The 27,932-nt window shown below is 40.7% G+C and overlaps 2 protein-coding genes across 13 annotated transcripts in view; one reads left to right on the top strand and one right to left on the bottom strand.

Annotated features, from left to right (window-relative positions):
- LOC131274924 (uncharacterized) overlaps nt 1-16,366 on the top strand; it is a 101,212-nt gene extending 84,846 nt beyond the window's left edge. For 7 of the 8 annotated variants that reach the window (XM_071210266.1, XM_071210264.1, XM_071210265.1 and 4 more), the window contains 13 exons: nt 3,853-3,923; nt 4,381-4,405; nt 6,176-6,246; nt 6,693-6,720; nt 8,922-8,992; nt 9,430-9,454; nt 10,039-10,112; nt 10,568-10,592; nt 11,934-11,993; nt 13,752-13,840; nt 14,251-14,360; nt 14,438-14,532; nt 16,135-16,366. In XM_071210266.1, coding sequence (XP_071066367.1) covers nt 3,853-3,923; nt 4,381-4,405; nt 6,176-6,246; nt 6,693-6,720; nt 8,922-8,992; nt 9,430-9,454; nt 10,039-10,112; nt 10,568-10,592; nt 11,934-11,993; nt 13,752-13,840; nt 14,251-14,360; nt 14,438-14,532; nt 16,135-16,184 — 794 coding nt within the window. In that variant the 3' untranslated portion in view covers nt 16,185-16,366. The remainder of the gene's footprint in view (nt 1-3,852; nt 3,924-4,380; nt 4,406-6,175; nt 6,247-6,692; nt 6,721-8,921; nt 8,993-9,429; nt 9,455-10,038; nt 10,113-10,567; nt 10,593-11,933; nt 11,994-13,751; nt 13,841-14,250; nt 14,361-14,437; nt 14,533-16,134) is intronic. The other variant, XM_071210263.1, reaches the window with a different exon arrangement.
- The window catches only part of LOC131274923 (protein IWS1 homolog), a 116,797-nt gene that overhangs the window by 64,020 nt on the left and 24,845 nt on the right, over nt 1-27,932 (bottom strand). The window lies entirely within an intron of this gene.

Here is a 27,932-nt window from a genome sequence, read left to right on the forward strand (position 1 = left end):
ATTTTTAAAAATGAATAAAAAAGAGATAACAAAAAATAATGTACTTGTAGACAAATAAAAGTATATGAAAAACTGTATATTGAAATTTGATTGACTTTCCCTCCATTTTCTGTACTCCTCTAGGTTCTGTCGTTAAGTACCAACTGTTAAATTTTTGCACATCCTTTCAGATTTACTAATTGAACATTCATGTGAAAGTGACACTGTACCACAACCTTTCTAAGGGCTTTACCTACAGTACTCACATGTTCTTCATTTTTAAAGAAGTTTTAGATCACATGAAAGTTATTTGTAAATATAGGGATTCCCATATACCCCACCTCATCTGCTCACATTTTACACATTTAACAACATATTTCATTATTGTGATATATTTTGACAATTGATGAACAAATATGGAAGCATTGTTACTAACCACGGTCTATAGTTGGCATTACAGTTTACACTATGCCCTGCACAATTTTACAGGTTTTGACAAAATGTATACTGGCCTGTATCTGTCATTGCAATGCCATGTGGAACAATTCCAATATGCCAAAAATGCCCCATGTTACACCTATTCTTCCCTGTGCTTCCCCACAGAAACTGCGGTGATCACTGTCTTTCCATCAATGTGGAAAGGACTTCTAGTCCTAGAGTAATAATCAGTCTACTTTGGTCCATATTTACATTTTCCTGTTATGGGTGTTCATTCCTCAATCTGGAGGATTTTGGAATGCTTATGCCCACACTACTTCTGATTAAGATGGGTTTTAGGTCCTATGGGGCAGATGGAGGAAACACTGTTGCTTGCAGTGCTAGATACTCTCTGTCTTTTGGGATGGGCGTTGTCCATCATCCTTCTTTTGTTACTCAGCCTGGGTGAATCTGAGGAACTGGAGAGTAGGTGTTGGCTGCAACTCTGCTGAGATTCAGGGCTCCACTGGCATATGAACACACTGCAGATTTAAGTCTCTGGGACATACATCTAAAAATGGATATAGTGATAAGTATAGGTTCAAATACATGGGCAGAAAAACCGTGTGTAGGAAATGAGCCTAACTCTGATACACCAGGGAGACTGGCTATCATATATTCTAAGATAAGGCCCACCCATGTGGTGCCAATTTCCTGAGTTTGGCTGAAAGGCCTCAAGTGTCCAGATGTCTCTAGAGCCCACAGCAGCACCCCTGCTTGAAGCATTGTTTTCTATGGCAGTCCTTGAGATCGTCCTGAGATGTGCAGAACACTCATGTCCTTGCATGTGTCAATTATTAGTTGAAAGAAACTGGCTGTGAATCAGCAGTGGTGGTCATTTGTATGGAGCCTTCCATATCATGAAGGGTACTATATTCATTTTCCAGGGCTGCCATACAAAGTACCAAAATCTTGGCCACATAATAGCAAACAGAAAGAATAAGACCTAGAAATGTGTTCTTCTACAGCTCTGGAGCGCAGAAGTCTGGAATCAATGTGTCACAGCACCATGCTCCCTCTGGAGGCCCTAGGGGAAGAGTTCTCCTTTGGCTTTCCCTCTCTTTTGGTGGAGGGTGGCAATCTTTGGTGATCCATGGCATGTAGCTGCAGGAGTCCAGCCTCTGCCTCCACATTCATATAGCCTTCTCCCTTTACTGTTTCTTTCTGTGTCCCTTCTCATTTTACAGGGACACTGGCTGATTGGATAAGGGAGCTTGGGAATGGTATTACATGCCTTCTTCTACATCAATGTGCTCTCTGGCTAGGGAAATGTTTCATGTTTCTGGGGAGGTTTAATTTTATTTCTTTTCCCCTTTTGAGTTCCTGAAAACTTTGTTGCAAATGCTTTGGTATTTACATTTTTTTCTGATATCTTTTCATTTTTCTTTCTTTGAGAATTACTCAAAGAATTGGAACTTTATGATAAACACTTAGTGTCTTACACATAAAATTATTTTGTCATTTACTTCAAGTGTCATTTGAAAATTACCCATTTCCTAGATGCCTTAATCACTGTTTCAGTCATCGTGTAGGCACTGCACAGGAGCACTTCCTGGTAAAATATTGGTCAGTGTCTTATTATACCTCTCCTAAACACTCCTCTCCCAATCCTTTCTCCATCCCGCCTTTCTCCACTCCACTCCACACAAACACACATACAGCACAGCAAAGAAATATATTCCCATTTAGGTGCTGCCAACATTGGGGTCACTATAAAGGTCTCCTAATTCTTCACTCAGAACTCTATTCAAAGTTAAGTTATGGTTCATTCCATGCCTTGGCAAATATATCAATTGAGACACTTATAATTAAGGTAAAACATAATCCAAAGTGATGTTTTTATGCATTTTGGGACAAAGGACTTCACAATAAATAAGACCACTATCATTTGTAATTGCCATTCATCTCACTTGACTGGGTCTCTGTTAACAGTCAGGAAACTCATTCATTCAGAAGAACAGTCATTACACTTAGGCTGTCAACAATAGGATCTTTGCCATCTTTGTCAGATTCATTCAAAAGGGAGATGATACGTGAATAATGTAGCTGTTGTTAAGCAAAGCAGGTAAACTTGGAGTGTGGACTCCTGGGTTGGAAACTAGCTGAGTCTTGAGTAGATGTATCTTGAAAGAATATACGCAAACTGATAATAAGCACAAGAAATGATACTCAATATAATTAATCCTCAACGAAATGCCAATCAAAACCACAATGAGGTGCCCCTTATAACCAGTAGGGTAGCTAATGTTTTTAAGAGGAAATAAAATGAAAAATAACAAATACAAGGGAGGCTGTGAATCAACTGGGAGGCCCATACATTGGTGGAAGGAATGTAAAATGGATCAGCCACACTGGGAAATAGTTTGGCAATCCCTCATTGAGATAAACACGGGATTACCATGGGACCAGCAATCTAACAACTAGGTCTATATATGAAAAGAATTTAACTTAAAAGAGGGACACAAATAGGTATTTGAAAACTCAGTGTTTGTTGCCGCATCATTCAGAATGGCCAAAAGTTTCAAACCACCCAAGTGTCTATCAATATGGGAATCAGTTAAAAAAAAAAAAAAAAAAAAAGCATATCCATGAATGGGATGGGCCACACAAAGTAAAGAAGTTCTGATGCACCCTACTATATGCATGATACTTAAAAACATTATACTGAGGAAATAAGGAAGATATGAAAGAAAGATACTGTTTCGATGTACTTCTTTGAAATATAAGAAAAAGAAAATTCAGAGAAAGAAAAGGAGACTAGACTTTATTACCAGGGCTAGGGAGATAGATTAGTCTCATTGGTTAATGGCTATAGAGTTTCTGTTTCAGGTAATGAGAAAATTTGGAATTGAATGTTTGATGGGAGGGTAACACAACATTGGACATGTAATTAATTGATGATAGTAAATTAATTGTATAGATAAAAATGGGTAAACTGGCAAATTACATGTTATGTAGATGTTAACTTGTTGAAAATTTTTAAAAATCCTGTAGAACAAATGAGAAACTCAAAGTCAGCAAAGATCTGTGAGTGTGAAGCAGTATCTCATGATGTCAATGAGATTCTGGCAATTTTGCTGGATTTCAGAATGGGTCGCATAAGAGTTGGAACCATATCACTGTATCATATTGTACATTTTAGTACCACTTGTTCGTGAGCTATTTCACATTGATTTAGACTCTCTTTAGCTACAAAACCAAGAATCCTATTTCTGATGCCCATGCTTCCTCTCTTTGGTCTCCTTCTTCCATGAAGTGTGTCTGGGTAACTCCACAGTCCATGTTTCCTGACCACCCGGACCTGCGCTTTGTAAGCCCCTGTCTGGGTCAAGCAAAGATCCCTGAATAATATCAGCCACACCCCACTGTACTGACTGTTACTCTGTGTCCCCCTAGCTCCCCTGGAAGACCTGGTGGAGGACCCTCTTCGTGACAGGGAGGATGAAGTGGTTCCACCTAATGTTGAGGTAAGGTCATCTGTTTTGGTCTAAGATAGAAATACTCCTTTCTCCTATTTGTCCTTTTCAATTGAGTAAATATCATAATATATGATGGTGTGAATTATAGATATCACCCACTGGTCAGGGGAAAGGATATTTGGAAGGCTTCTCTTACCAAAAGTGCCCTGATAAAGAAGGCATTAGAAATTGAAGCACCAGGTTCTATAGCATATGGTAGTGGGCTTTTGCCTCGGCACCAGTATTCTGCTTGGATTCAAACTTTTGTAACTCCCATCACAGTGGTCTGGAAAGTCATATCCATCAGGCAACAATTGAGCCATTCCTAATGTATTTTCCATGTTTATTTATGGGGCCTTTGACTTTACAAATGCTTCCCATCAGTTTTCATAAAATCACCAATACCTGAGAAGATGCTACTCAACATCCTAGGATCCTCATAGTGTTTTCTTTTTTGCAATTGCAGGGGAACTCCAGAGAAAGTGAAAACGGTAGGTATTCTGTGCTAATCCCACATCTGAGGGTAAAGTAGAGGTGAAATAAGGAACTTCCAGAAAACTTTCAGCTGGGGACATCCTGGACAAAGCATCATGGTGATGAGGACATGGTTTCTGTGAAGGGAATCTGCCCTTGTTACTACAGTCTGTGGTTTTGTCTGTGATCTCTTTAGGTTGTGCAGGCTTTGCATGCATGGGGGTTTGGGGAGTTTAGTGTGAGTTTCTGTGGTGTAATTTTGGCTTTGTGTGTGTGCATATATGGGGGCAACCATGAGCAGTTTCCCAGATGTTATATCCCATTTAGACTGGACAATTACCAGGGACAACAGGGACAGTTTTCTCAAGTATACCCCATCACCACTGCATGTTCTATGTACATGAACTTGTTCCACACTCACCAAAGCTGGATCTGGGGTTTGCTTTCTACGACCACAACACAGATGGAAAACTGAGGGCAAAGGTGAACATCCCAAGCTCTTGCACTGCTAAAGGGAAGGTCCTAAATGGGAACCTAGTCACATGTCATCATACCTTGAGTTACAGACCTGACCTTGCCACTCAGCCATATGCTTACCAGAAACCATACAAGGGAGTTACAGCATCTGTATAGATGCATACCCCAGAATTACATGAGCCCACAAAGAGACCAAAACTGCCCATCATTATAAAGTAGCCTCAGTGTTCACATGACCTAGGCCAACTCCCTGTGCTGACCACCAGAGACTTTGATACAGTTATTAGTGCTCAAAGGACACAGTAAGCATACATGCTAATGAGCAGCTCCAAATTCTGAGAGTCATGAGGCATCACATAGGATGGCATGATCCATGATAACTGGATTGAGGTCACAGCTCAGGAGCTTACCCAAAGCAGATAGGCATCGGGAGGACAATTTAGTACATATGACAGCATCATCCCAAAGGACACGATAGGCACTCAAATCACGAGTCCCACAAGATGGTCTTTGAAAAATAAGAATGCAGATACATCTTGGTTCTTAACCTGGTGTCCAAACCCCTTGTGGAAACATTCCTAAAGAGTTGCATTTGTGGGTGTTGACACTCAATCTATATGTCCCTACATAATGGCTATCCCATATTCGATGGCCAGTGATATTTCAATATCATTCAATATTTCAATGGCTACCCACACTTGGTGTGGAAAAGAAAGACTGGAAGTAAAACCATGTGATTAATAAGTGTTGCTATTTAAATGGTAAGATTTTAGTACTCCCAATCTTCTGTGATATGTTATCTTTATCCCAATGGGTTAGTGAATAAATGCAATAGAATGCATTACATGGAATGGAATCCAGACCACCAGAAAACTTTGCTTCTAATCAAGTGACAAATTTCTGTAGAACAAATGGTAAATGCAGTGTCTATATATGTGGCATGGAGATTGAATTCATTTGGAGTTGTCCAGAAGATACTGGCACTTAAGTTGAGATATACTATAAAGAGGAGGGATGATGGGACTCAGGCATTGAATCATAGCATGTTTTTCAGTGCCATTTGTACACTGGGTATGGTCAGAAGGTTTAGGCTGATATTTGCTTCAGAGCTAGGGATATATATTTTTGTTTCTTTCTGGCTGCTCTCTTTGCATCCTTCCTTCATGATGGACGATGGTCCCACAGCAGTTCTCAGCATGCTTGATAAACTACCTCCTCTACACAATTAAGAATCTTGTCCAAGACTATAAATTTACTTTGAAATTTATGAGAAACACACCAATGTGATGAGTTACTCTGTGTCACCCTAGAAGACCAGGAACAGCTGATGGGGGCACTTCCAAGTGATCAAGAGGATGAAGAGGTCCCATTTAAAGCCAAGGTGAGCTTACTAGTCATTGATCTAAAGTTGATTTTTTGGTCTCTTCCATTGGAATTGATTTCAGATGAGGATACCTGATCATGAACATATTCGATGAAATACTCCATTTCCTTGGGGTGGGAAGCATCATGTGGGGCCTCTTCTAACTGATCCAACATTGAAGAGATCAACCACAAAGGGGAGCAGAAGTTGACAAAGTAGGCTTTTGCTCAGCTACAATTTTGTTCTCCTTGGATTAAGAATTTGTAATCGCCACACAAATTGAATTTAACAAATGTGCGTCCAGGAAAAGCTCATGCCTTTCTTGGTGTGTCTGCTACACCTGCTCATCAGGTTTGCTTGACCCCTATTTCACACCTGAATTTCTAATGCTGCAAATCAAGCAAAAATCCTTTGCAAACAGCCAAAACATGGTCTGATCCTCATAAGGTTTTCTCTAATTGCAGGTGGCCCCAGGAGAAAGTCAAACTGCTGGTATGTATCTAGAATTACTGAATTGAGGTAATTTTGAATTAGATCCTAGGTTTGCCTGGAAAGCCAAGGTGGTTCCAGTTACTGGTGGGATTTTCTGAGGTATGGTTACACATTAAACATTAATTCCTCCTGATAAGGAATATGGTCATGCTCTATTGTTCTCCCAGTAGATGTATTCACTTCACTTGTGTGGATTTGTGTCTATGGCAGTCATGGAGTGTGTATGAGTGAGCCTATTGGAGGGATTGAGAAGGTGTGTGTTGGGGCATTGCTGTGTGTTTCCCTAAGTGAAGCGTCCAACATACACAGGACAACTGTCATTGAAACTTTTCTAAAACACCATCACATCACCACAGCACATATTGCATACAATAACCTGCAAACATCTCACTAGAATCATTCCTGGAATTATGTAAACTCTCCCTATCCCTTACAGCCAGGTTCTGAGGGGCATAAATTAATGACCTGAGATTTCAAATTCCTACGTTGTAGAGACAAGATTTGGACTGAGGCATGTAACCCCTATACTACTCTGAACTACTGAATATTACCTAATCACATATATGGGTCACTAGTGACAATGAAGGAATTTCCACTGCCTATATATATGTATGTGCCCTAGGCATTTCTTAAACATGACACTCATGTGTTAGATATTCACAGGGGTCACATAACACAGGTTAGCAGGTGCATTTTACAAGATACTTATTCACAGTTATTAGTGTGGAAAACACAGAGAGAGCCCCACATGTTGCTGGTAAACTCACAGACTCTCAGACTCATGAGGTTTTAGTAGGACAAGCTTGCCAATCGCTGCCAGTACTGGTTCACAGCTCAGCACATGGCCCAAGCAGACAGACAAGGAGAGATATTTTCATCTATTTAATAACATTATCACCATAAGCCATTAAAAAAAAAAGATCATTCTGTGAGCTACTCATTTGAGGAAGAGTAATGAGTAAGAACTCAAATTCCCTCTTAGCCATTAGGTTCATGTTCATCATTCGTATTTCAGGTTTCCCTTATAGCTAGTATAGAGATTCATGCTCAACCCTCAATCGATCCTAACTAACTCTCCCACTGTGGGATGGATCATATAAGCATGGAGAGTCACATCACGCAATGAATACAAAAACATGGTAATGAAAAGGAAGATGAAGGGAAAATATCACATGGTGAACATTGGGTACTTGTAAATGGTAGTCCATGAGTATTATGACAAACCCTATTATTATCTTTATGACACGTGTTAGTGACTCAATACAAAAGAATACCTTGTCTAGAATTAAATCCAGTCAACCAATAAATGAATAAATAAAACACTATACAACAGATTAGTATTGTAGTAGGAGCACTTTGCATTAGTGGAGATGGAAATGACCTTGGAAAGTTCAAAAGGGCATTGACAACTTGTCTAGATTCAAAACAGGAAGGGGGAAGCAGATTTTGTCTCAACGGACAGAGTGTCCACCTACCACATGGGAGTTCCAGGGTTCACACCCAGGGCCTCCTGACCCGTGCGATGAGCTGGCCCACACGCAGTGCTGATGCGCACAAGGAGAGCAGTGCCACGCAGGGTTGTCCCCCACACAGGGAAACCCCACACACAAGGAGTGTGCCCTATAAGGAAAGCCGCCCAGCATGAAAAAAGCGCAGCCTGCCCAGGAATGGCTCCACAAATATGGATAGCTGACGCAACAAGATGACACAACAAAAAGAGACACAGGTTCCCAGTGCTGCTGACAAGAATATAAGTGGACACAGAAGAACACACAACGAATGGACACAGAAAGCAGACAACTGGGGGGGGGGGAGCAGTAGGGAGGAAGGGGAGAGAAATAAAAAGTAAATCTTAAAGAAAATAATAAAAACACAACTATTATAAAAAACAGGAAGAAAAAGTGATGGAGCTCTGTAAGTAATACCATCTGTTTAATACTATTTTTAGATTGAATATATCATGTTGAATTTGGATGCCTTTAGGTACACAGACACAAAGTCTTCATTTCTCATTTTTTTTCCCTGTTCCTCTTCTCCTTTACCATCCTTCTTCAACCAAGGAGGATGGCCCACCAATATATTTTTACAGACTTATTACCCCTCAGGTCCCTATTTTCTTGCCCATTGCAGTGTCAGGGTAGGTCTCTGAGTAACCCATGAACACTACCCAATGTATTGACATTTACTCTGTGTCCTCCCAGGAACCCCTAAGGACCTGCTGGATGAGTCCCCCAGTGAGAGGGAAGATGAGGAGGTTCCATCAAATTCCAAGGTATGGTCACCCATTCTTTCTCTGATGTCAAATTGCTGATTTTAAGTTTTTTTGTTTTTTGTTTTTTTCCTTTCTTTTATTTGCCAATTGAGTTCAGATATGAAAATCAGACCAAATAATTATAGATGATGTCTGCAATTTCCTGAGTCAGAAGAGTGTTCATTTGGAACCCTTTACTAACATCTCTGCTTCAAGAGGGACTTCAAGGAGTCCCGTCTACATTATAGGGCTAGGTTTCCTCCTCAATAGATGGGAGAGATGGCTAAAACAGGAAATGCTGTGCCTTTCCACAAGTGTCTGTTACAATTACTTTTTGGGCCTTCATCTCAACCCATTTCCCATCTAGTTTTCTAAAGGCAGCAACAGAGTAACCCAACTGTGCAAACACTATACAGCCTGCTCCAGTCCTCAGAGTGTTTTCATTTCTCTAATTGTAGGTGGCTTCAGGAGTAAGTGAAAATGGTATGTATTTTGGCCTCACTTTACTTCTTTTTTAAAAACATCTAGATGATTTAAACTAGGAGTTTCATGCTTTCTTTACTGTGGAAAGCATCCTGATTTTACCTTCCATGTGGGCATAAGAAATAGAGGGGTCCTTCTGTTTTAGAGGAAGAAAAATGGCCACAGTGTACAGTACTTTTAGCAGTTGTGTTCCCCTTAGGTGGATTGGCTTTTTGTTCATATCCCATGATAGTTGCACACTTTACGTGTATTTAAATGTTCAAAGTTCAACAATAACAGTGGGCTTCAAAATGGGCAGGAGGAGTGGTAAGAAACTGTCATTGAACAACATCCTCTTTTTTAGTACCTTTGCAGGTTCCTTTTATGGTGCTTTGGGACGTCTTTAGCCACAGTGCCAAGGACTGCGTCCCTTTGTGTTACTGCTCCTCCCTGTTGCCCTCCTTCCACTCCTTAGCAGCTCACTTAGTCTTGCTGAATACCTGCCTCCTTGTTATTCTAATCCCTCGTCCAAGTCAAGCAATGCTTCTTGACTGAACCCAGAGCAACTACCCCAATGTACTGATGCTAACTCTCTGTCTTCCTAGCTCCCCCTGAGGGCCTGCTGGAGGAACTTCAAAGTGCCAAGGCCATAGAGCACACTCCATTTACTTCCACCAAGGTAAGGCCGACTTCCTTTATCTGAGATAGAACCATTGCATTCTTGGTTTCTTTCATTTCTCATCCAATTCAGTTATGAAAATTTGACCACGTACAATATAGATGAGAGGTTCAAATGCTTGGTGGGTCAGTGTTCAGTGGGCATCTTTTAGGAGCTAATCCCAGTTTAAAGGGGGCAATCATAAATGACAGCATCAGGTTATAAACTATATGGCAGGAGGACATTCTTTAGCAGAAATTTTTTCACCTGGAATTAAGAATTTTGTACTTAGTAATCAAAATGTACTTGAGAGATGCATCACCCAGGACTGTTCATGCTTTACACCTGCTTTTGGTTTTCCTTAACTTCATTCTTTCCCTCTTGTATTCTGAAGTCTCCAAGAGGACACAAGCCTCTTGTATCACTATAGATTAAGTTCTGATTCTTACGGCATTATCTTCTCTGTAAAATTGCAGCCAATCCCAAGAGCAAGCAACGATGGTAAGTATTCTGAAGTCATACACTTGCTGAGAAAAAGTCCAGATATTAAAAAACATGAGCCTTCCTTGTCAATTGAGTTTAAAGAGGTTCCTGATGACAACCTCCTTGAGGGAATGAGGATTTGGGTGTGGTGAATGAAATGGACATTCCAGGTAAGAACTAGGGTTGTCTTTCTTAAGAAGTCGAGTACTGATTAGTTGGCATGTGTTTGTCTGCATGAAAGTGGTGTGTGTTTACATGTGTATGTTTGTGATGTGATTCTCAGGATACATGTTTTGATTCTCAATGGGCATGCGTACAAATGTGAGTCTTTAATGTGTTTTCTGGATTTTTCACACACCAAACAGCACAATGACTAGTGTCAACTTTCTTTGTAAAAAATCCCATCAATATCTCTTCAAATATTATCAAATTATGTCCTAAATTAGTGTGGCTTACAATATGTCAAGTATACCGCAATAACGCAAGAATAATCCATCAACATCAAAGACAATTTTCACGAAGCTCTACAGGGACTGAAATGTGGTACAGGACCCTTCTTTCTGGGATGTAATAATATGTCTTGGCTTAATCATAAATCTCTCCTCTGTAAGGCTTTACTTATACCTCATAGCATTTTGAATGGTCAGGATGAAAGAAAGGCAGACATACATGTCCCTTCATTAACATGTGAGACAGGGAAGTTTCGAGAAGGTGAAAGAAAATCTTCAGAACTGGACATTTAATGAATACAGACCAAAGAACTTGAGATTTTAGGTGCTTTGACTCCTAATCCACACGTTTTCTTCAAGCCCCTTCTGCCTGGCAGAGTCTCTAAAGCTCTCCTACGAATTTGTCAACATTTGTCATTTTAGTTCACACAGCCAGGGCATCTAGAGCAGATTCTAGTTTTTGCAGTTTTGCTAAAGCCCAACGCCCATTTGTGCTGGCAGCTGTGGTAGGGATGATGCAGAAGGGAACATGTTCATCCTCACAAAATGCTCCCCAAGGCAGCAGCCCAGAGTCTAGCACTAGGTCTGTGCTTTGAACTCATCTAAGACAGAGCATGCCCAAAGAGTCATAATTTCAGGGTGATAAGATTGGAGGTCAGTGCTCTATTTTCCAGCTAAATAAGGGAGTGAGAAGTTGAGAGCTGATACCTTCCCCTCCTCTCCCTCACTTGCAAGCACTTTGCAAATTCTTGCTAAGGCCTCAGGCTCCAGAGGGACCCAGGAAGGTCTTAGAACCCAGGGTAGAGAGCTGGGTTTTCCTATGGTAGCCAGCAAGGTCTCAAGGAAGAAGGGAGGGATGGGAGTGGCCCAATCCTTAATAACGGTCCTGTGGATCTTTGTTTTCCTAAAGACTGGCTTGCGGACCGCAAGTATGACTCCACTAGCAGCGATGACGACGACGACAATCCAGGTAGGTTACAATTCTCAAGGAAGGATCCAATGGAGAAGATACCAAGATCAGTAGTTATACCTGGTGCCTTCGAGTCTATGGAAGGGGGCATGATATTAGAAAGTATAGGAAATACTTATGAGGGCCTGCTTCCATCTTTTCGTTTTCAATAACATAAAAGTAGGAGATATAATGACCGTGAGCTTTGTGTGTGCTGTGTGTTAATTCATTTAACTTCCCACGGATTAGTTTTTTCATGTCTTCTCAACAGTCTGACAACAAAACTTTGGTTTCCTTTGCTTAGCCTCCCATAGTAACTGATACAAGAGATTGTGGTTTGGATTTAAGTGTTGAACTTCAATGGAGCGGGTCTGTTGGGACACAACCTCTCAGGTTGTCACCTGGACCTGGGACAAAGTGTTTTTACCTAGTGCCAGATGGCACTTGAGAAGTAGGGCCTCATCCCGTGCAATTTTAGATCTAGTTTTACTTTCTTCATGTTCCATCCTTACTGTGGATCCTGCTTTAAAGGTTAACCATGGGTTGGAAGCCATGAAGAACATTTTCTCTGGGCTTAGCATGTACCTGTGTCCTTGAGAGGCGTGGCTAAAGCACATTCTTGAACTCACTACTATTTTGCACTTCCAACCCAAATCCAAAATGCCAATGTAGTTTGGAAACCTAAATTTAATTACATCTGAGAATGGTTTGATTCTAGTTGCCCCAGAAGAGCTTGCAAAGCCCAGCAGGCTTTCTGAGGACTTGTGTGAATGGGCCACTGACTTGTTTCACACACTGGCTCTCAGAGTCCTACTGAGCTGGTGCTCTGGAATTGAGTATGCCCAAATCAGAGCCTCTTGGCAGCAGGGCCACAGGTTTCCTCCTGCTCTTTGAATTCAGTGCTATGGTCAGCAATGCCCTGTTTCTCAAGCAATATTCCTTTCTCTCCCTGTGCCTTTCCACAGGCTTCTCAAAGCACCCAAGGTACCCAGGCCTAAGAAGGCTTGATGGAGCCTAGAAGGCTGAATTCATTTAAATGGCCACACATTCTACACAAGGCTATTAACACACTTGCAAGATAAGGGAATGTGGACAAGTTACTTTACGTCTAATTTCCTGTTAATCCTCTCTAAATCGTTTTTTGGTTTTTTTTTTTTTTTTTTTTGGAACCTATGGAGATGTTGAGAGGACAGAATGTTTGCTTCACACCTAAAGCCATAACAGACACTTCAAAAACCACTTGATTTTGGGGGTTGGTGGTAGCTCTCTTCCACAAGATCTGATTCAACTCCAGATCCTGAGCGTTGCATCTGGCGTTGGTTGAATTGGTAATAGGCCAATCCATTGAATGGAGAGGGTGGCATGATACGCTTGATCATTCCCCTATGTTCTCATAAGGAAGAACAATGTGAATGGAAGTCAAGAATAAAGGAAATAAGCAGTACTGGGAGAGAGAAGAGAGGCAGGGAGGTTCTGAGGCAAGATGATGGAAAGGAAATCAACATCATGCTTAGCGAGACATAGAGAATATGCCTGCCTTCTTTGAGGACAAGGAGGAAATGGGCATTCCTCCCCAAAGTTATAGTATGTGAGGTCTGGTAAACGGACCCTGTTGACATTAGGTCAACCACACAGGGCACAGGAGACGCTATCGAGGCCCAAAGAAAGTTGAGAGTGATACAGACAGAATTGGGTGCCAAGCTCAGGTCACAGTATGACAAAGACAATAGGGGCTCTAATTCTCCCCTGAACCCTAACTTTCTCCTTTCCTTTTGCAAGGTCACCCTATCACGGTCACCGCAATGGTACACTCAGAGGCGTTTTTCTCGGACTCAGAAGAGTCAGACGTAGAGAATGGCAATATGCATGTAATTTATTTCCTCTTCTTGCCTAATTTTAAAATCTTCCTGTTTCTTCTTTGTAAACATTCCTTTGTAGCTCTTCTCTTTTCCTCTCCTTTTACAATTGTCATCTCAAAGGTCCTGGTAGCCTCCAGGAAGGTGAGGTTATACAATTGACAATGTTTTTAAAATGTTTCTCCACCTTCTTCACCTACTGTATTTTAACATTGCATGGATTTCCAACCCTACTATGCACCATACATCAACTGGTGTGTCCCTGAATGGCCCAGGCAAGAAGTTGTGCTGAAGTCTGAAGCATTGGCCCACATCATGTGGGGTTGGCCCCTGGGAAGTTTTTTCTGGGATGGACTCTCCATTCACTGCCGTGTTCCTCCACATATGGCTCTGGAAAAGCAAGTGTGTTCTCTACCCTGCAGCTGCCTACACTCTTTGAGGAGGAGGAGTCTGTTGACATCAACCTTCTTTTCCGAGAATGCACAGAAGGAATCAACGATGCAAAAAGAGAGGAAGAAGAGGAAGAAGACATGTTAGTGTGGAGTAGTGGGTAGGATGAAGAGGGAAGGGAAACAAGTTCACGTGCACTAACTTTCTTTGCCACTTCAGGAAATTCAGCGTTCATGAGGAGTTTGCTGGAGTGCCTGCAACTGTGTGTGAATATGGAGGCGGAGATAGGAATCTGATGGGGAACATGAGCACAGGCAAGTGAAGGGTGCCCTGAGAACCTCTCCCCATGAGTAGAAGTGCTTTCCACGTAAGCCCGAAAGCTGATCAGCTATGCCTTCCCTTAGCTCCTTAATTTGTAGGAGGGCTCTAGCCCTCTTCAGGACCAAAGTTTGCCCTCCCAATCCACTAAGGCCTGCCAAATCCTCCTGTCTTTCTTTCTGAGTGTGGTGGACACTGTGGAGTAACCTAGAGTGCCACCAGTTCTCATAGGAAAAGGGTGAATTAGCCTGTGTTAGTTTGCCAGGGCTGCTTTATCTGATAGCAGTGATTAACTGAGGTAAACACAGGAACTGACACTCAGTTTAGGAGATTAGATGCGAAATCTAGGTGTCAGCATGATGATGCTTTCCCTGATGCTGCCAGCAACACATAACTCAACCTCTGCCTCCATCAACTGATCATCTGTCTTCATCTGTCTCCCGGGGCTCCTGCTCTGAATTTGTCTAGTCTTCCTCTCTTTGGAAGGACTCCAAGCATATAGGATTAAGGTCACCCAGATGCAGGCTGGCCTCCCCTTCACTAGTAAGATCTCTGACGACCCTATTCACAGATGATTTTGCATCCATAGGTGCGCAGGTGAGGATGAAAGCATGAGTTTATGGCTGCCCATTATTCAATCCAGAACCCAGAACAGTGGGGTCACTCTCAGGCAAACAGGGTAGCTATTGAGGCCCTGTTTTCTACCTCAGTGGGATCTGAGTCACTGCTGCCCAAGCCCTGGGGTTCTAAACCTCTGTAGTTTCCTTCCACATCCCACTTCAGCTCACACTCATTTTCTCAGGCTGTACTTCTTTACAATTTATTCATGTATGTAGAATTCAAACAAACACAAAGCACAAAGGAAATCTCCCTGCAGGGCTTGCTAGGAATGAGAAAATCAGAGAGGATTGCATGTTACTTAAGTCTCCTTATTTATTTTATAGCATTTAAGTAATAACTCTTATTAGATTATGATGAGTGTTTTGTAATACATGTTGGAATATCTTAATGTAAGAAAATATATGATTTTGGCATCACAGTCACTTTATATTAAAATGGGTTGCACAGTAAGCTCAGTGTTTGATTTAGAATGAAACTGTTAAATAGGGAAAGCGCTCCAAGAATCTGTCCCTTTTTGATCTGAGGCTTTCACCACTGGATGCTGTTGAGGACCAGGGTGGAGGGAGCAAGGTTATCACTTCCATGCCTCTCCCTTCAGAATTCCTGCCCCTCGCCTGCCCCAGGGAGATGGGACTCTGCCTTTTCTTTCTAGAGGACTTGAGCCCACCTTTTCCTCTGCATCAGTTTTGTTCTTCAGAGGACATTCACTTGAAAGGTGCCCAATCTAGCAATCAGGTCACAGCCCTTTGCCTGGAAATTTAGAGACACTCTTAGTCGTAGACAGCACCTTCTGCAGACAGCAGCAGTAGGAATTCAGTCCCTCTGGATCTGGCTCCTGGGATATCATGGACCGAAGATCACCTCTCCGGGGTTGGTCTGAGGTAACTTTTGAGTCCTGCAAACCACCTCAGGGAAACCTAAGCTCCTACCACCTCTGTACCTCCCCAGTGATTCCAGATCCCGTATTTGTGTTGCAGATCCTACAACTGACTGCTACAAGGATGCTGAGCTGGAGGCCTCAGCCTGAAGCTGAGTAGAACTGGAGATCTTATGGCACTTGGAGACACTTATGTGCTCACCCTTCTACTCCATTGTGAATGAACAACTAAGTGGCACTTTAGTTTTTAATCCAAAGACTTAGATGAAGTCTTAGAAATAGGTTTTACTTTTAATTTTATGTCATATTAAACAGTTTTTGTACCTTTGCTACTTACATTTCTTATTCTTTACGTAATAAGTAAAGAAATATACTGATAAGTACCCTAAACAATATTAGAGCTATATGAATTATAATATCTGGTCTCTGTATTGGCTCCCACCAAGGTGATACACTCACTCATGGAATCTTAATCATTGAGTGTTAGTTGAAAAAATAACTGGAAACTGACAGCTTATCATAAGTCCTCCTGTCAATGGGTTTTTGAAATTGCATTTACTGAACTATTTTCAGTCACCTGGAATGGGTCATGCCAAAAATACTCATCTTGGTCTAGCAGGATAACTTGAATTTCAGGGCCTTTTTCACTTACATTTTTCAGTGTTGCTGTGTATAAAACCATGATTCGCATTTCATTCCACAAATGTTACCCCATTTGCATCTGGCACAAAATCTTGTTCTCCAAAACACTGATGAGATTCTAATTCCTTCACATAATATGAGTGTAAATGTTTTCACATTTTTGTTAACCTGATTAATTTTCCTAGAATATCCCTTGCTTTTAGTCCTTCCGAGTCAGTCAGTGCACAGCATGCACTTCTGACACGCAGCTTCAATGAATTTCCTTCCAGAGAAAAAAACAAATTGTAATTTTTAGCATTTCTTTCAAGTCTTTGCTTTGGATTTCTGGCTCAGACACTGCAGTGTTCAGATATTACACCAACTATGCCATTCTTCATTCTTTTCCTTTTTTCCCCCAAATCTTTTACATTCTCCACAAAATTTCTTTTCAACACTATCTGCTTTTCCTTTTGCTTTCTACTTAACCATTTCTGGTCATTCTATTTATTATGCATTACATTTCAATTTTGAACTGATATTTTTCTTATTTTCTGATGTCATCCCAATTGTTTTTTGATTTTCTATTTTTAATTTATGACATCATGTATTGTCTCATTTTCTAAATGCCTTTTATCTACTTCTGTGAAAGCGTTTTTCAGGACATAATATACATAATGAAGACGGTCTTTCATGCATTTGTTGTGGTTACTCTGTATTCCGTTTCTCCCTAAATTACTTTGTTACATAAAAATAATGTGATTTTTTTTCTTCGTATTCATGTAATTAGAAAAAAATTATAGAAGTGCAATTCAAATTAGCTTTCCCAGGAACAGAGATAAGTGCGTCTTCCTAGATTTTTTATGAAATTTTTTAAAGTACAAAATCTTTCTTCCTGGTATTTCCAGAGGCTTCAATTCTACCTCTCTTAAACATGGGACTTTACTCTCATCACCTCTATTGCACCTATCCTTTTCTTTCTTCATCTGACTAGTGAATATTCCTTTTCATATATACTCTTTACTTGAAGTGAAACATCTATTACCACATTGCCAAAATCTAGTCGTTTTCTATAAATGTCCATATAGATTGAAAATTATTTATCTGTAAGGGATTTTATATTAGATATCTTCTGTTGTATTTCCTTTCTGAATTATATTTGCCTATGTATCTGTGTTTTATTTCTATAATCATTTAGATTTTAGTTGCTTATATTTATTTTACATGGAAATTTCTTTGTTTTTATACTTTGTATTTGAGTCATTTGAATTCAGAATTATTAATTTCCTCCCCAGTTTTAAATCAATATTCATACATATTTGGTGTTGGCAATGGCAGTTCATAGTCAGTGAATTTTTTAAAAAATGCTGTTGCTTTAGAGTCACAATGACATAGGTTCACTGTCATTCATATCAGGTCTGCAATATTACCACCATATGGCCATATACTTATCATCAGACACATACATCAGCATCCCCCAATGTAATAGTTCTATTTCCCATGGTCTCCAAGGATGTCCTTAATACTTGTCTCTCCTCCATTAAAAGTAATGTTTTATAAATAACATCTAGAAAGGAAAAATTCACTTAATATGGTTTACTGAATTTTAAAATTTAAGAATACATATAAGACATTTCAGACATATTCTACCATGATCTTATTATGAAAGTGGGACACTTGTACATTATTAAGAATTACATTCTTCAAAACCATAAAAATGTAGGTCTCCTACAATTAACTCACATTCCAGGATTTCTGAAGTGCACTCACAGCCTTCCTATAAACTAGGGACTTTCTGCTGCTCACTGAGTGGAGGGTCATTTGTGGAGGGTCATTCCATTCTCTTCACAGCTGCGTCTATATAATCCACTGCGAACATTATATTCAACTGTGAAATACTGAACGTTTTGCCATGACAAGATACATTTGCTCACTTTCATCACTGCTATGCAGCAGTGTACTGGAAATTCTAGCCAGAGGAATTGGGCAAGAAAAACGGAACTGAAGAAGGAAGCTATCCTGATACACGGATGACATAATCTTTAGGTAGATATTCCCAAAGAACCCACAAAAATACTACTGGAACAAATACAGACATTAAGCAAACTTGCATTGTATGAGATATACACACAAAAGTCAGTTCTGCTTATACAGTACGGTAAAAAAAAGTCCGAGACAGAATTTTTTAAAAAATCCATTCCATTACCCTCTAACGAATAAAATATCTAGGAATTAATTTATTGAAAGCGTAAAGCACTTGAACAGGAGCAGTCATACCTGAATGAAACTGAAGAAGACTTAAACAAATGGCAAGACATCCATTGTTCATGGATGGTAAGACTAAATATCGTTCTAATACCAATACTACCCACAGGGAACTACAGGTTTGGTGTTATAGTTATAAACATCCCAACCGACTTTTTTTTTTTTTTTTACAGAAATGGAAAAACAGATGCTCCAATTTACATGACATCAGCAAGTGGCTAGACTATGCAAAACAAACAACTTTATGGTGAGATTGGGATTGATTAATTTATAGAACAGGAGGAGGGCTTTGTTATGATCTGGCTGCTTTAGATATGTAGGAACTTCTGGGATACTCTGAGGAATATTGGGGTTCACAGAAAAAGGGTTTCTAATTCTCCCTCTTAATGGACTGCCATCATTTTCCTGAAATTCTATGGGAACTCAGAGGCAAAGATGTAGAATATCTCTGAGAACACTACTGTGTCTTTCCTTTGGGGAATTTTCATTTAGGCTGGGTGCAGTCTTGGGTTCTCAGAAGGAAAGAGTGCTCTCTGGAAGAATAAATAATTCACCATGTCCCCTCCTCTATATACCCTAAATCGTAGGATCTACATTGAGTTAAGCATGAACAAGGGTATGACGATTTACTCAACATAGTGACCAGTAAAATTCACATGAAAAAGAGAAAGTCTCATTGACACATCTTACAGAATGGACACAATTTAGTTGAAGAAGGATTGCGGAAGGTGTATATACCAGGCTGCTCAAAGAGTGGTTCAGGTCTTCAGTCAGGGAGACAAATGTTGACAACCTCTAGAGAAGTTCTCATATCGGTGATTGTACTTTTCAGCCCCAGAATTTCTATTTCAGTTGATTTTACACTTTTACCTCTTTACTGATATTCTCTGTTTACTGAGACATCATCCTCATATTCTCCTTTCATCATTGAGCATATTAAAAATCTGTCATTTATAACTTTGTTTTATAACTGAAGGATATTTTCAACTGAAGGATATTTTCTATTAATTGTCTTTTCTCTTGTGTGTGGGACATTTGCTCTTGGTACACTCCATGCCCATAAAACTGGATCTTTTGAATATTTTAAGGTGGCCAGTCTGGAAATTAGATTTTCCTGAATCCAGGGTTTGTTGTGACTGCTTGTTGTTTTTCTTTGTTTGGTCACTTCTTGGCACTAATTGTGTGAAGTCAGTACAATTTGTCATGGATAGTCACTAAAATCTCTTGTCCCGGTAGCTTACTGGCCAGACTGTGAATGGACAGAAATTTCCACATATGCCTAAAACCAACAATAAATTTAAAAGTCCTTGCAGATATGTTGTATGTTTACACTGCAACATGGCTTCAACACTCAGTTTATGACTTCACAACTCCACATGTCCTGTTTGTACAAATCTTAATAGTAAACCAGAAATGAGTGCTTAGGTTGTTCTCAGGTCCTTTTTATACATGCACCCAATCCTTCTTATACATAGTTTGTACATAGCCAGGAATATATTGCAGCTTTTCAAAGATCTTATTAGCCAAAGCACCTCATTCCTCAGCCTTCCTCCAAAATATTTGTCTCAGTGTTTTTGCTGCACCAATGTATTCCTGTGAGCCATGTGGCATCAACCAGTCTATTTGTCTTAAATGTTTTGGGTGAATACCTCCCGGGTAACTGCCTGAGCACTGAGAGTTCCCTTAGGTGAAATATACGCAGGTCCTTGCAGAAGGACCTCCATGGATTTGCCATCCAAGTAAAACAGTCAACCAGAAGCCTCTGTGAATAAGGTCCTTTCTGCTCCCTCTGGTATAGATTATTGTAACAGAAATGCAGGCTGTTGTCTTCAAAGCCATACCAAGGCGGTGAGCAGAATGGGACCAGGGTAAAGGAAAATAACCCAAATCTCTGACAAGTTTCACCTGTTTCTTTTTTTTTTTTTTTTTCTTTCCCTTACCTGATTCAAAGTTCCCCTTCTTGCTGCATGATTTTGGTTAGATTCCACAGTTCATAACAATTTTATTCTGCTGTTTTTGTCATTTTCTTTTTTGCTTTTGTGGATGGCCTGACTCCAGGACTCCCCAAATACACTATTTTTGCTGTTGACATTCTGCTCCTTTATAACTAACCAGCCCTTAAAATTTGTACATAGTGTGAAATACTTTCCCAATAATCCATGATCTGAAATTCCAGATACATATTTCATTATTTCACTCTGCTTGGGGTTATTCTTTAAGCAGAAGCTTTATAACATCCTAATGACTGTTTATCATCTTCCCTCTTCCTTTTCTCCCACAGTTATTCTCAAATTGCCTTTGCTTGCCACACATCTTGAACTAGTATGGGGATAGCAGGAATGGTGAGAGTGCCTCCATGGGTATTTTTTGTTTTTCCATTTTTAAAACAATTATACATACACACACACACACACACACACACACACACACACACACACTTAAAGAAGCTTTAGAATACAAAAGTGGTACATCCAAGGGATTCTCATATGCCCCACTCCCTATCCCTCTGACACTTTCACACATTATCAACATCCTTCATTACTGTGTTACATTTGTTAAAATTGACAAACCCATGTTGAAGCACAGCTATTAACCATGGACTACACTTTACAATATAGACTACATTCTGTCCTGCACAATTTTGTAGATTAAGACAGAATATCCAATGACCTGTATCTGTCATTGCACTGTCAGGCAAGACAACTCCAATGTCCTGAAAATGCCCTCACATTACTCCTATTCATTCCTCTCCCATCCCTCAGAACCTCTTGTGGTCACTGCCTTTATATCAATGATAAGGGTTCTTCCAGTACTAGAGTAACAGTAAGTCTTTTATATCTACGTCAATAATGTCTACTTTAGTCCATTGTCCACACCCCAATCTTGAGGATTTTGGGATGGTGATGCCCCCAAAATATACAAATTTTAAAAATAAAAACACATAATTTAAAAATTGATGGGGCTGAGGGGTGGGGAGTGGGGTATATGGGAACCTCTTATGTTTTTTAAGGTAATATTTTATGTGATCTATTAACTTTAAAAAAGATAATTAAAAAAATAAAAATAAAAATTGAAAAACTAATAATAATGTCTACATTAGTCCATTGCTCATGCCCCAGTATTGAGGACTTGGGAATGGTGATGCCCACTCTACTTCTAACTGAGAGGTAGCTTAGATCCCATGGGGCAGATGGATGGAACTATCTTGCTTGCAATTGCAGGCACTCTCTGTTACTTGTAATGAGTGTTCTCAATCATCATCTCCCTGTTAGTTGTCCTGGGCTCATCCAAAGAACTGGAGTGTAGGCGTAGGAACTCTGCTGAAATTCAGGGCTCAAATGGCCCATGGATGGACCAATGATTTAAGTCTCTGGGACATATATTTAACAAGTATAGTGCTAATTAGAGGATCAAATAAAAGGGGCAGGATAGCCATGTGTAGACAACCCAATGAATGAGTATAACTATGTTACATTGTGGAGCATATATACCAAAATAAGGCAGGGAATGGAATTCCTGGGCTGTCTGCCCTCCTTATAGTGTCTAGATGTCTCCAGAGCCCTCAGAAGCCCCACTATTTGAGGCACTGTTTACTGTGGCAGTCAAAGAGATCCTGGTAATAGTTGCAAAAACATAACCACAGGAATGGCCTCCCAACTCACTTTGAAATTTCTAAGTATAAAAACTCGTTTGTATTTAATATTTCCCCCTTTTGGTCAAGCTGTTTTTCTAGATGCATTGCTAGTTGGTGCTTGGTAACAATCCCCTGGTGCCAGGGAGGCTCATCCCTGTGAGTCATGTCCCATGGAGAGGGGGTGGTAGTGTATTTATATCCTGAGTTTGGCTTAGGGAGAAGACACATTTAAACAAGAAGGAGGCTTTCAGGAGGTAACACTTAGGCAATATATAATACTAGGATAAGTTTCAATTTCACAAGGAAAGGCTCATAAGTACAGTCACCAATATCAAGGGTCTGCCTTAATATTCTGCCTTTCTTTAATAGGCACTGCAGCACTCTGGGATTCTTGCTGTTCTATTAGAGAATGTAGCAGAACTCCCCAGAATGGGAGTTCAATATCCTTTTCATTATTGTGTGATTTGTGAATGGAACTGGCCCTTCCGTAGACAATATATTGCATGAGTCCTTGGTCTGTTTCCTTCTATTCTGGATGGCACTCACTGTCTGTTCTCTGCTGCTGTCCTCTCTGCTAATAATGGGTGAAGCCCTTCTCTTTTGTGAGACTGTGATGGTTTAAAACGTATCACATGGTGTGGTCTTTGGTTGCAATCTGGCTGACCTAAATATATAGTTATTGGTGGGATTCCTTGAGGGAAATATGTGTTCACTGAGTATGGGCATGTAATTCTCCCACTTCACAGAAGGACAAAATTCCCCCATATGTCTTTTTTGGGACTCTCAGGGAAGGACAAAATCTATCTCTAGGAAAAGGACTGGCTGTCTCCCTTGGGGTTTAGGGATCAGGCTGCAAGCAGGCTGGAGTTATCAACAGGATGTGGAAGACTGTGAAAGAACAAATCATCCACAGAGTCTCTTTATTCAGTGTACAATAAATCATAGGATCTGTAGTGAGTTCCTGAACTGAAAAAGGGTGTGGAAAGGCATTTAATATCTCTTGTGATCAGTAAAATTGATATGGACTGCCAGATTTCAGAGCAATAGCTTCCTGAGTCGACTCGATTTGGTGAAAAAGGGCCCAAGCAGGGAAGATACATACTCAGTGCTTGTGTACTCACTACCCACTCTCAGTCTAGACTCCTCAGGAAGGTGTGCAGATGGTAGTCAGGGCGATAATTGGGGTCTGCAGACTTTATACATAATACCAACAATCCCCAATGCAGCAGGTGACTTTTGCAGTGGATGATCATCAACTGGTCATCTAAGGTTGGTCAATGGAAGGTGAATCTAATCCTTTGATGATCTGTTACATGGTAGTTGGTCTGGAATGCCTGCAGTTTAGAGACAGCTTGTGAGCCATGCAGACCACTAGTCATTCAAGATAGTCACTTGACTCCCAGAAGGTCTCACAGCAGGAAAGAGAAGCACTGACAATGCAGGGAAGGAAGGCCACAAGTTTGGAGTTTATCTACACCATCAGTGGACTTCATGTAAGGGAAATAACACTGTCATTTAGGTCAAGGTTTGTAATGTAGTATCAGGAGGTTGGGTCAGGATTTGGGCCCTCTTGTGGCTCAGGAATATCCTCGGGGGCTTTGATTCTCACCCCCAGTTACTTTGTGGCAGGAATGTTTTTTAAAGGGAGGGTCCTAATATGCCACGGCTCATCTGGCAAACCAACAAGTCAAAAAATATGCAGAAAAGCAATTAGGAAATATTTTGAGATGAATGGCAACAAATGCACTACAACCAAACTTTTGGGATGTAGCAAAGGCAGTACTGAGAAGGAAATTTATACCCCTAAATGATTATATTACAAAAGAAGAAAGAGGAAAAATAAAAGACCTAAGTGCACACCAGGAGGAACTAGCAGAAGAACAGCAGACTAAATCCAAAACTAGCAGGAGGAAATTACAAACATTAGATAATAATGAGATAGAGAATAAAATGCAAAAACAATAGAGAAGTATTGAGAAAACCAGATGTTGGTTCTTTGGAAAGATCAATAAAGTTGACAAACCTTTAGCTAGACAGACAAAGGAAGAAAGGGAGAGGATGTAAAAAAATAACTTCAGAAATGAGCAGGGAACATTACCACTGATCCCACAGGAGTAAAAAAGATCTTGTTCTTCTTTGTCAAAGATAGCCAATGCAGTATACCAAAAATGCATCAGCTTTTTCTAAAGAGAATTTCTTAGGGTAAAAGCTTACACTTCTGAGGCTGCAAAAATGTCCAGACTGAGGCATCATCAGATATGCTTTCTCATCAAAGTTGGCTGCTAGCAGACCCTGTAGCCCTGCCACATAGCAAGGCAAACCGGTGGCCTGTGTGTGCCCTCTCCTCCAGGCTGCATTCCCCTTGAGCTAGCTGTGGGCAATGAAGCATATGGCAGGGCTGGTCTCTTCATCTTGGAGCTACATTCTGTGCTTAGCCTGTTGGGTATCACATTTCTTCAGCTAGGGCAGCTAAAGATCCTCAGGTCTCTCTCACATGGCAGCTTAAAAATGACACCTGCCTTTGTGTTTTGATTCACTTCTCACTATATAGTATAAAAGACACCAGCAAGAGGGTGGAGGCCCAATCCGTGTTACCCTTCACTGATACAGTCCAATCAAAGGATCACACACTCACAGGCATGTATTAGTTTAAGTACTTGATCTTCTGGGATTCACAAAAAACTTTAAACTGGCACAGATCTTAAGAGCACACTATCAACGACTGTATGCCAACAAGGTAGACTCCTAGATGAACTAGAAAGATTCCTAAAAACTCTCAAGCAACCTTTGTGACTGTAGAAAAGATAGAAAATCTCAACAGAGGAGTTAAATGTAAAGGGATGAAATCAACACCAAAAACCTCCAAACAATCAGAGAAAGACTTGAAAAGATGACTCTCCAAAGAAGATATACACAGGGCCAGAAGGATCTTGAAAAGATGCTGAACGCCTTTAGGAAAATGCAAATTGAAACTACAATGAGGAAAGAGGATTTGGCTCAACCGATAGAGCACCTGCCTACTATATAGGATGTTCAGGGTTCAAACCCAGGGGCTCCTGACCTGTGTGGTGAGTTGGCCCACGCAGAGTGCTGACACGCTCAAGGAGTGCTGTGCCACACAGGGTTGTCCCCCACATAGGGGAACCCCAAGTACAAGCTGTGCATCCCAAGAGGAGAGCTGCATCATGTGAAAAAAGCACAGCCTGCCCAGGAGTGGAACCACACACACAGAGAGCTGACACAGCAAGATGATGCAACAAAAAGACACAGATCCCTGTGCCGCTGACAAGAATGTGAGCAGACTCAGAAGAACACAAAGTGAATGGACGCAGAGAACAGACAGTGGGGAGGGGGGAGGGGATGTGGAGAGAAGTAAATAAAAAATAAACCTTAAAAGAAAAGGAAACCATAATGAGATACCTTTTCACATCACTAAAACGGTTGCTATTAAAAACACAAAATAACATGGGCTTCAAAATGGGCAGAAAAGTGTTGAATCATAGGCTATAAATTTCTATCATTTATAGATGAACTATTTCACATTAATTTAGATTGTCTTTAGCTACAAAGCCAAGGACTCTGTTTCTGTTTGCTTTCCTGTTCCTCAACTTAGTCTTTCTTCTGCCAAGGAAGGCCAAATAGTGCGAGTCTATGCTCGCTAACCAACCAGCTCCATACATTGGAGCCTGTTGACTTAATAAAGCAAATGTCCCTGACTAATGCATGAGCTGCTCCCCCAATGTATTGTTATTCTATATCCCACTAGAGCTCCTGGAAGACATGGTGGAGGAGGCTCCTAGTGACGTGGCAGATGAGGAGGCCCCATCTAATGCTGAGGTAGTCACGTTTTCGTTTAAGATAGAAATGTTCCTTTCTCAGATTTATGCTTTTTCAACTAAGCATAGATCTTAATATATGATGATGTACATTACAGATAATGGGTGCTGTTTGGGGGAAGGAATATTTGCAGAGGGATTTCTACTAATAGATCACTGATAAAAGAAGGCATTAAAAATGGCAACACCAGGTCATAACCCATAGAGTTGGAGGCTTTTGCCTCAGCACCACTTTTCTTACTTGGATTAAGACTTCTGTAATTCCTGCCAAAATGGACTTGAGAGACAAAGCCCCCAGTTAAAGTTTGAGCCTTTCCCATAGGAGCCCACCATATGTATTCATGGGGTCTTTGATTTTATCACTGTGTCCCATTTGTTTTTATAAAATCACAGAGATCTGAGAAAAAAACAATAGTGTGTAGTCTGATTTTCATTACTCACTTTCTGCAACTGCAGGTGAACTCAAGAGACAACAAAAATGGTAGTTATTCTGGTTCATGCAACTGTTGTGGGAAAAATCAAAATAAAATAGGGAGTTTCCTCCAAGCTTTAGGCTGTGGACCCAGCCTGATCCTAGTTTCATTGAGAAATGAGGGTTGGGGTGTGATGAAAGGCTTTCATTAGGGTGTTCTGTCCTTGTTTCTACAGTTCCAAGTAGCAGCTGTGTTCTCTTGAGGTGGTAGAGATTTTAGTGTACAGGGGCTAATGGGAGTCCACGTGTGAGTCTCTGGGGTCTGATTTTGAGTCTGTGTGCATTAAACCGTGTGATATGTACCATTTACAAAGGAAAATTGCTAGGGCCAACTTTCTCAACTTTCTCAAATAAACCCTATCACCACTGAACATTTTATGCACATTCACTTCATCCAGCTGCACCTAGGGTGTGCTTTTTATCCCCACAACACAGGTGGAGAAACTGAGTTGCAGAAATGAACAACAGCCTGAGCTGTCTGCTCCTCAGGGGAAGGGCCTCAATGTGAACCTAGGCTTTTGGCCCCAGTGCTGATGCTCTAAGCTATAGACCTGCGCTTTATACTCAGCCATGGGAGTTTCACAGGATTGGGGGTATGATGAAAGGTTTTTTGTTAAGGTATTCTGCCCTTGTTTCTAAAGTCCCCAGTAGAAACTGTGTTCCCTTTAGGTAACTATAGGATTATCATGTGCAATTCCCCGAAGAGTTATGTCCCACTTATGCAGAGAATTGCCAGTGTCAACTTTCTCAAACACATTGCATGATTTAGCCATTGGATCAGTAGACATCAGACAAAGGAGTTCTAGCATCTCCCTATGTCTTGGAATTACCTGAGTTGACAGAGAAACCAAACTGCCCACCATTTTAAGATAGCCTCAGTAGTCACACAGCCTAGGGCAGCAGGTTGTGCAGATTTTCACAGACTTTGATATAGTTATTAGTGTCAAAAACACATAGAAAGCCCACATGCTTCTGATCACCCCAAAATCCTCTGTTGTGATGCTGACTTGGTCAACCCTGCCAGAGCTGAGGTGTCAGCTCAGCAGGTCGCTCAAAGCAGATAGACAATGGAA

Source organism: Dasypus novemcinctus, chromosome 21 (genome assembly GCF_030445035.2).
Source record: "Dasypus novemcinctus isolate mDasNov1 chromosome 21, mDasNov1.1.hap2, whole genome shotgun sequence".
Classification (NCBI taxonomy): Eukaryota; Metazoa; Chordata; class Mammalia; order Cingulata; family Dasypodidae; genus Dasypus; species Dasypus novemcinctus.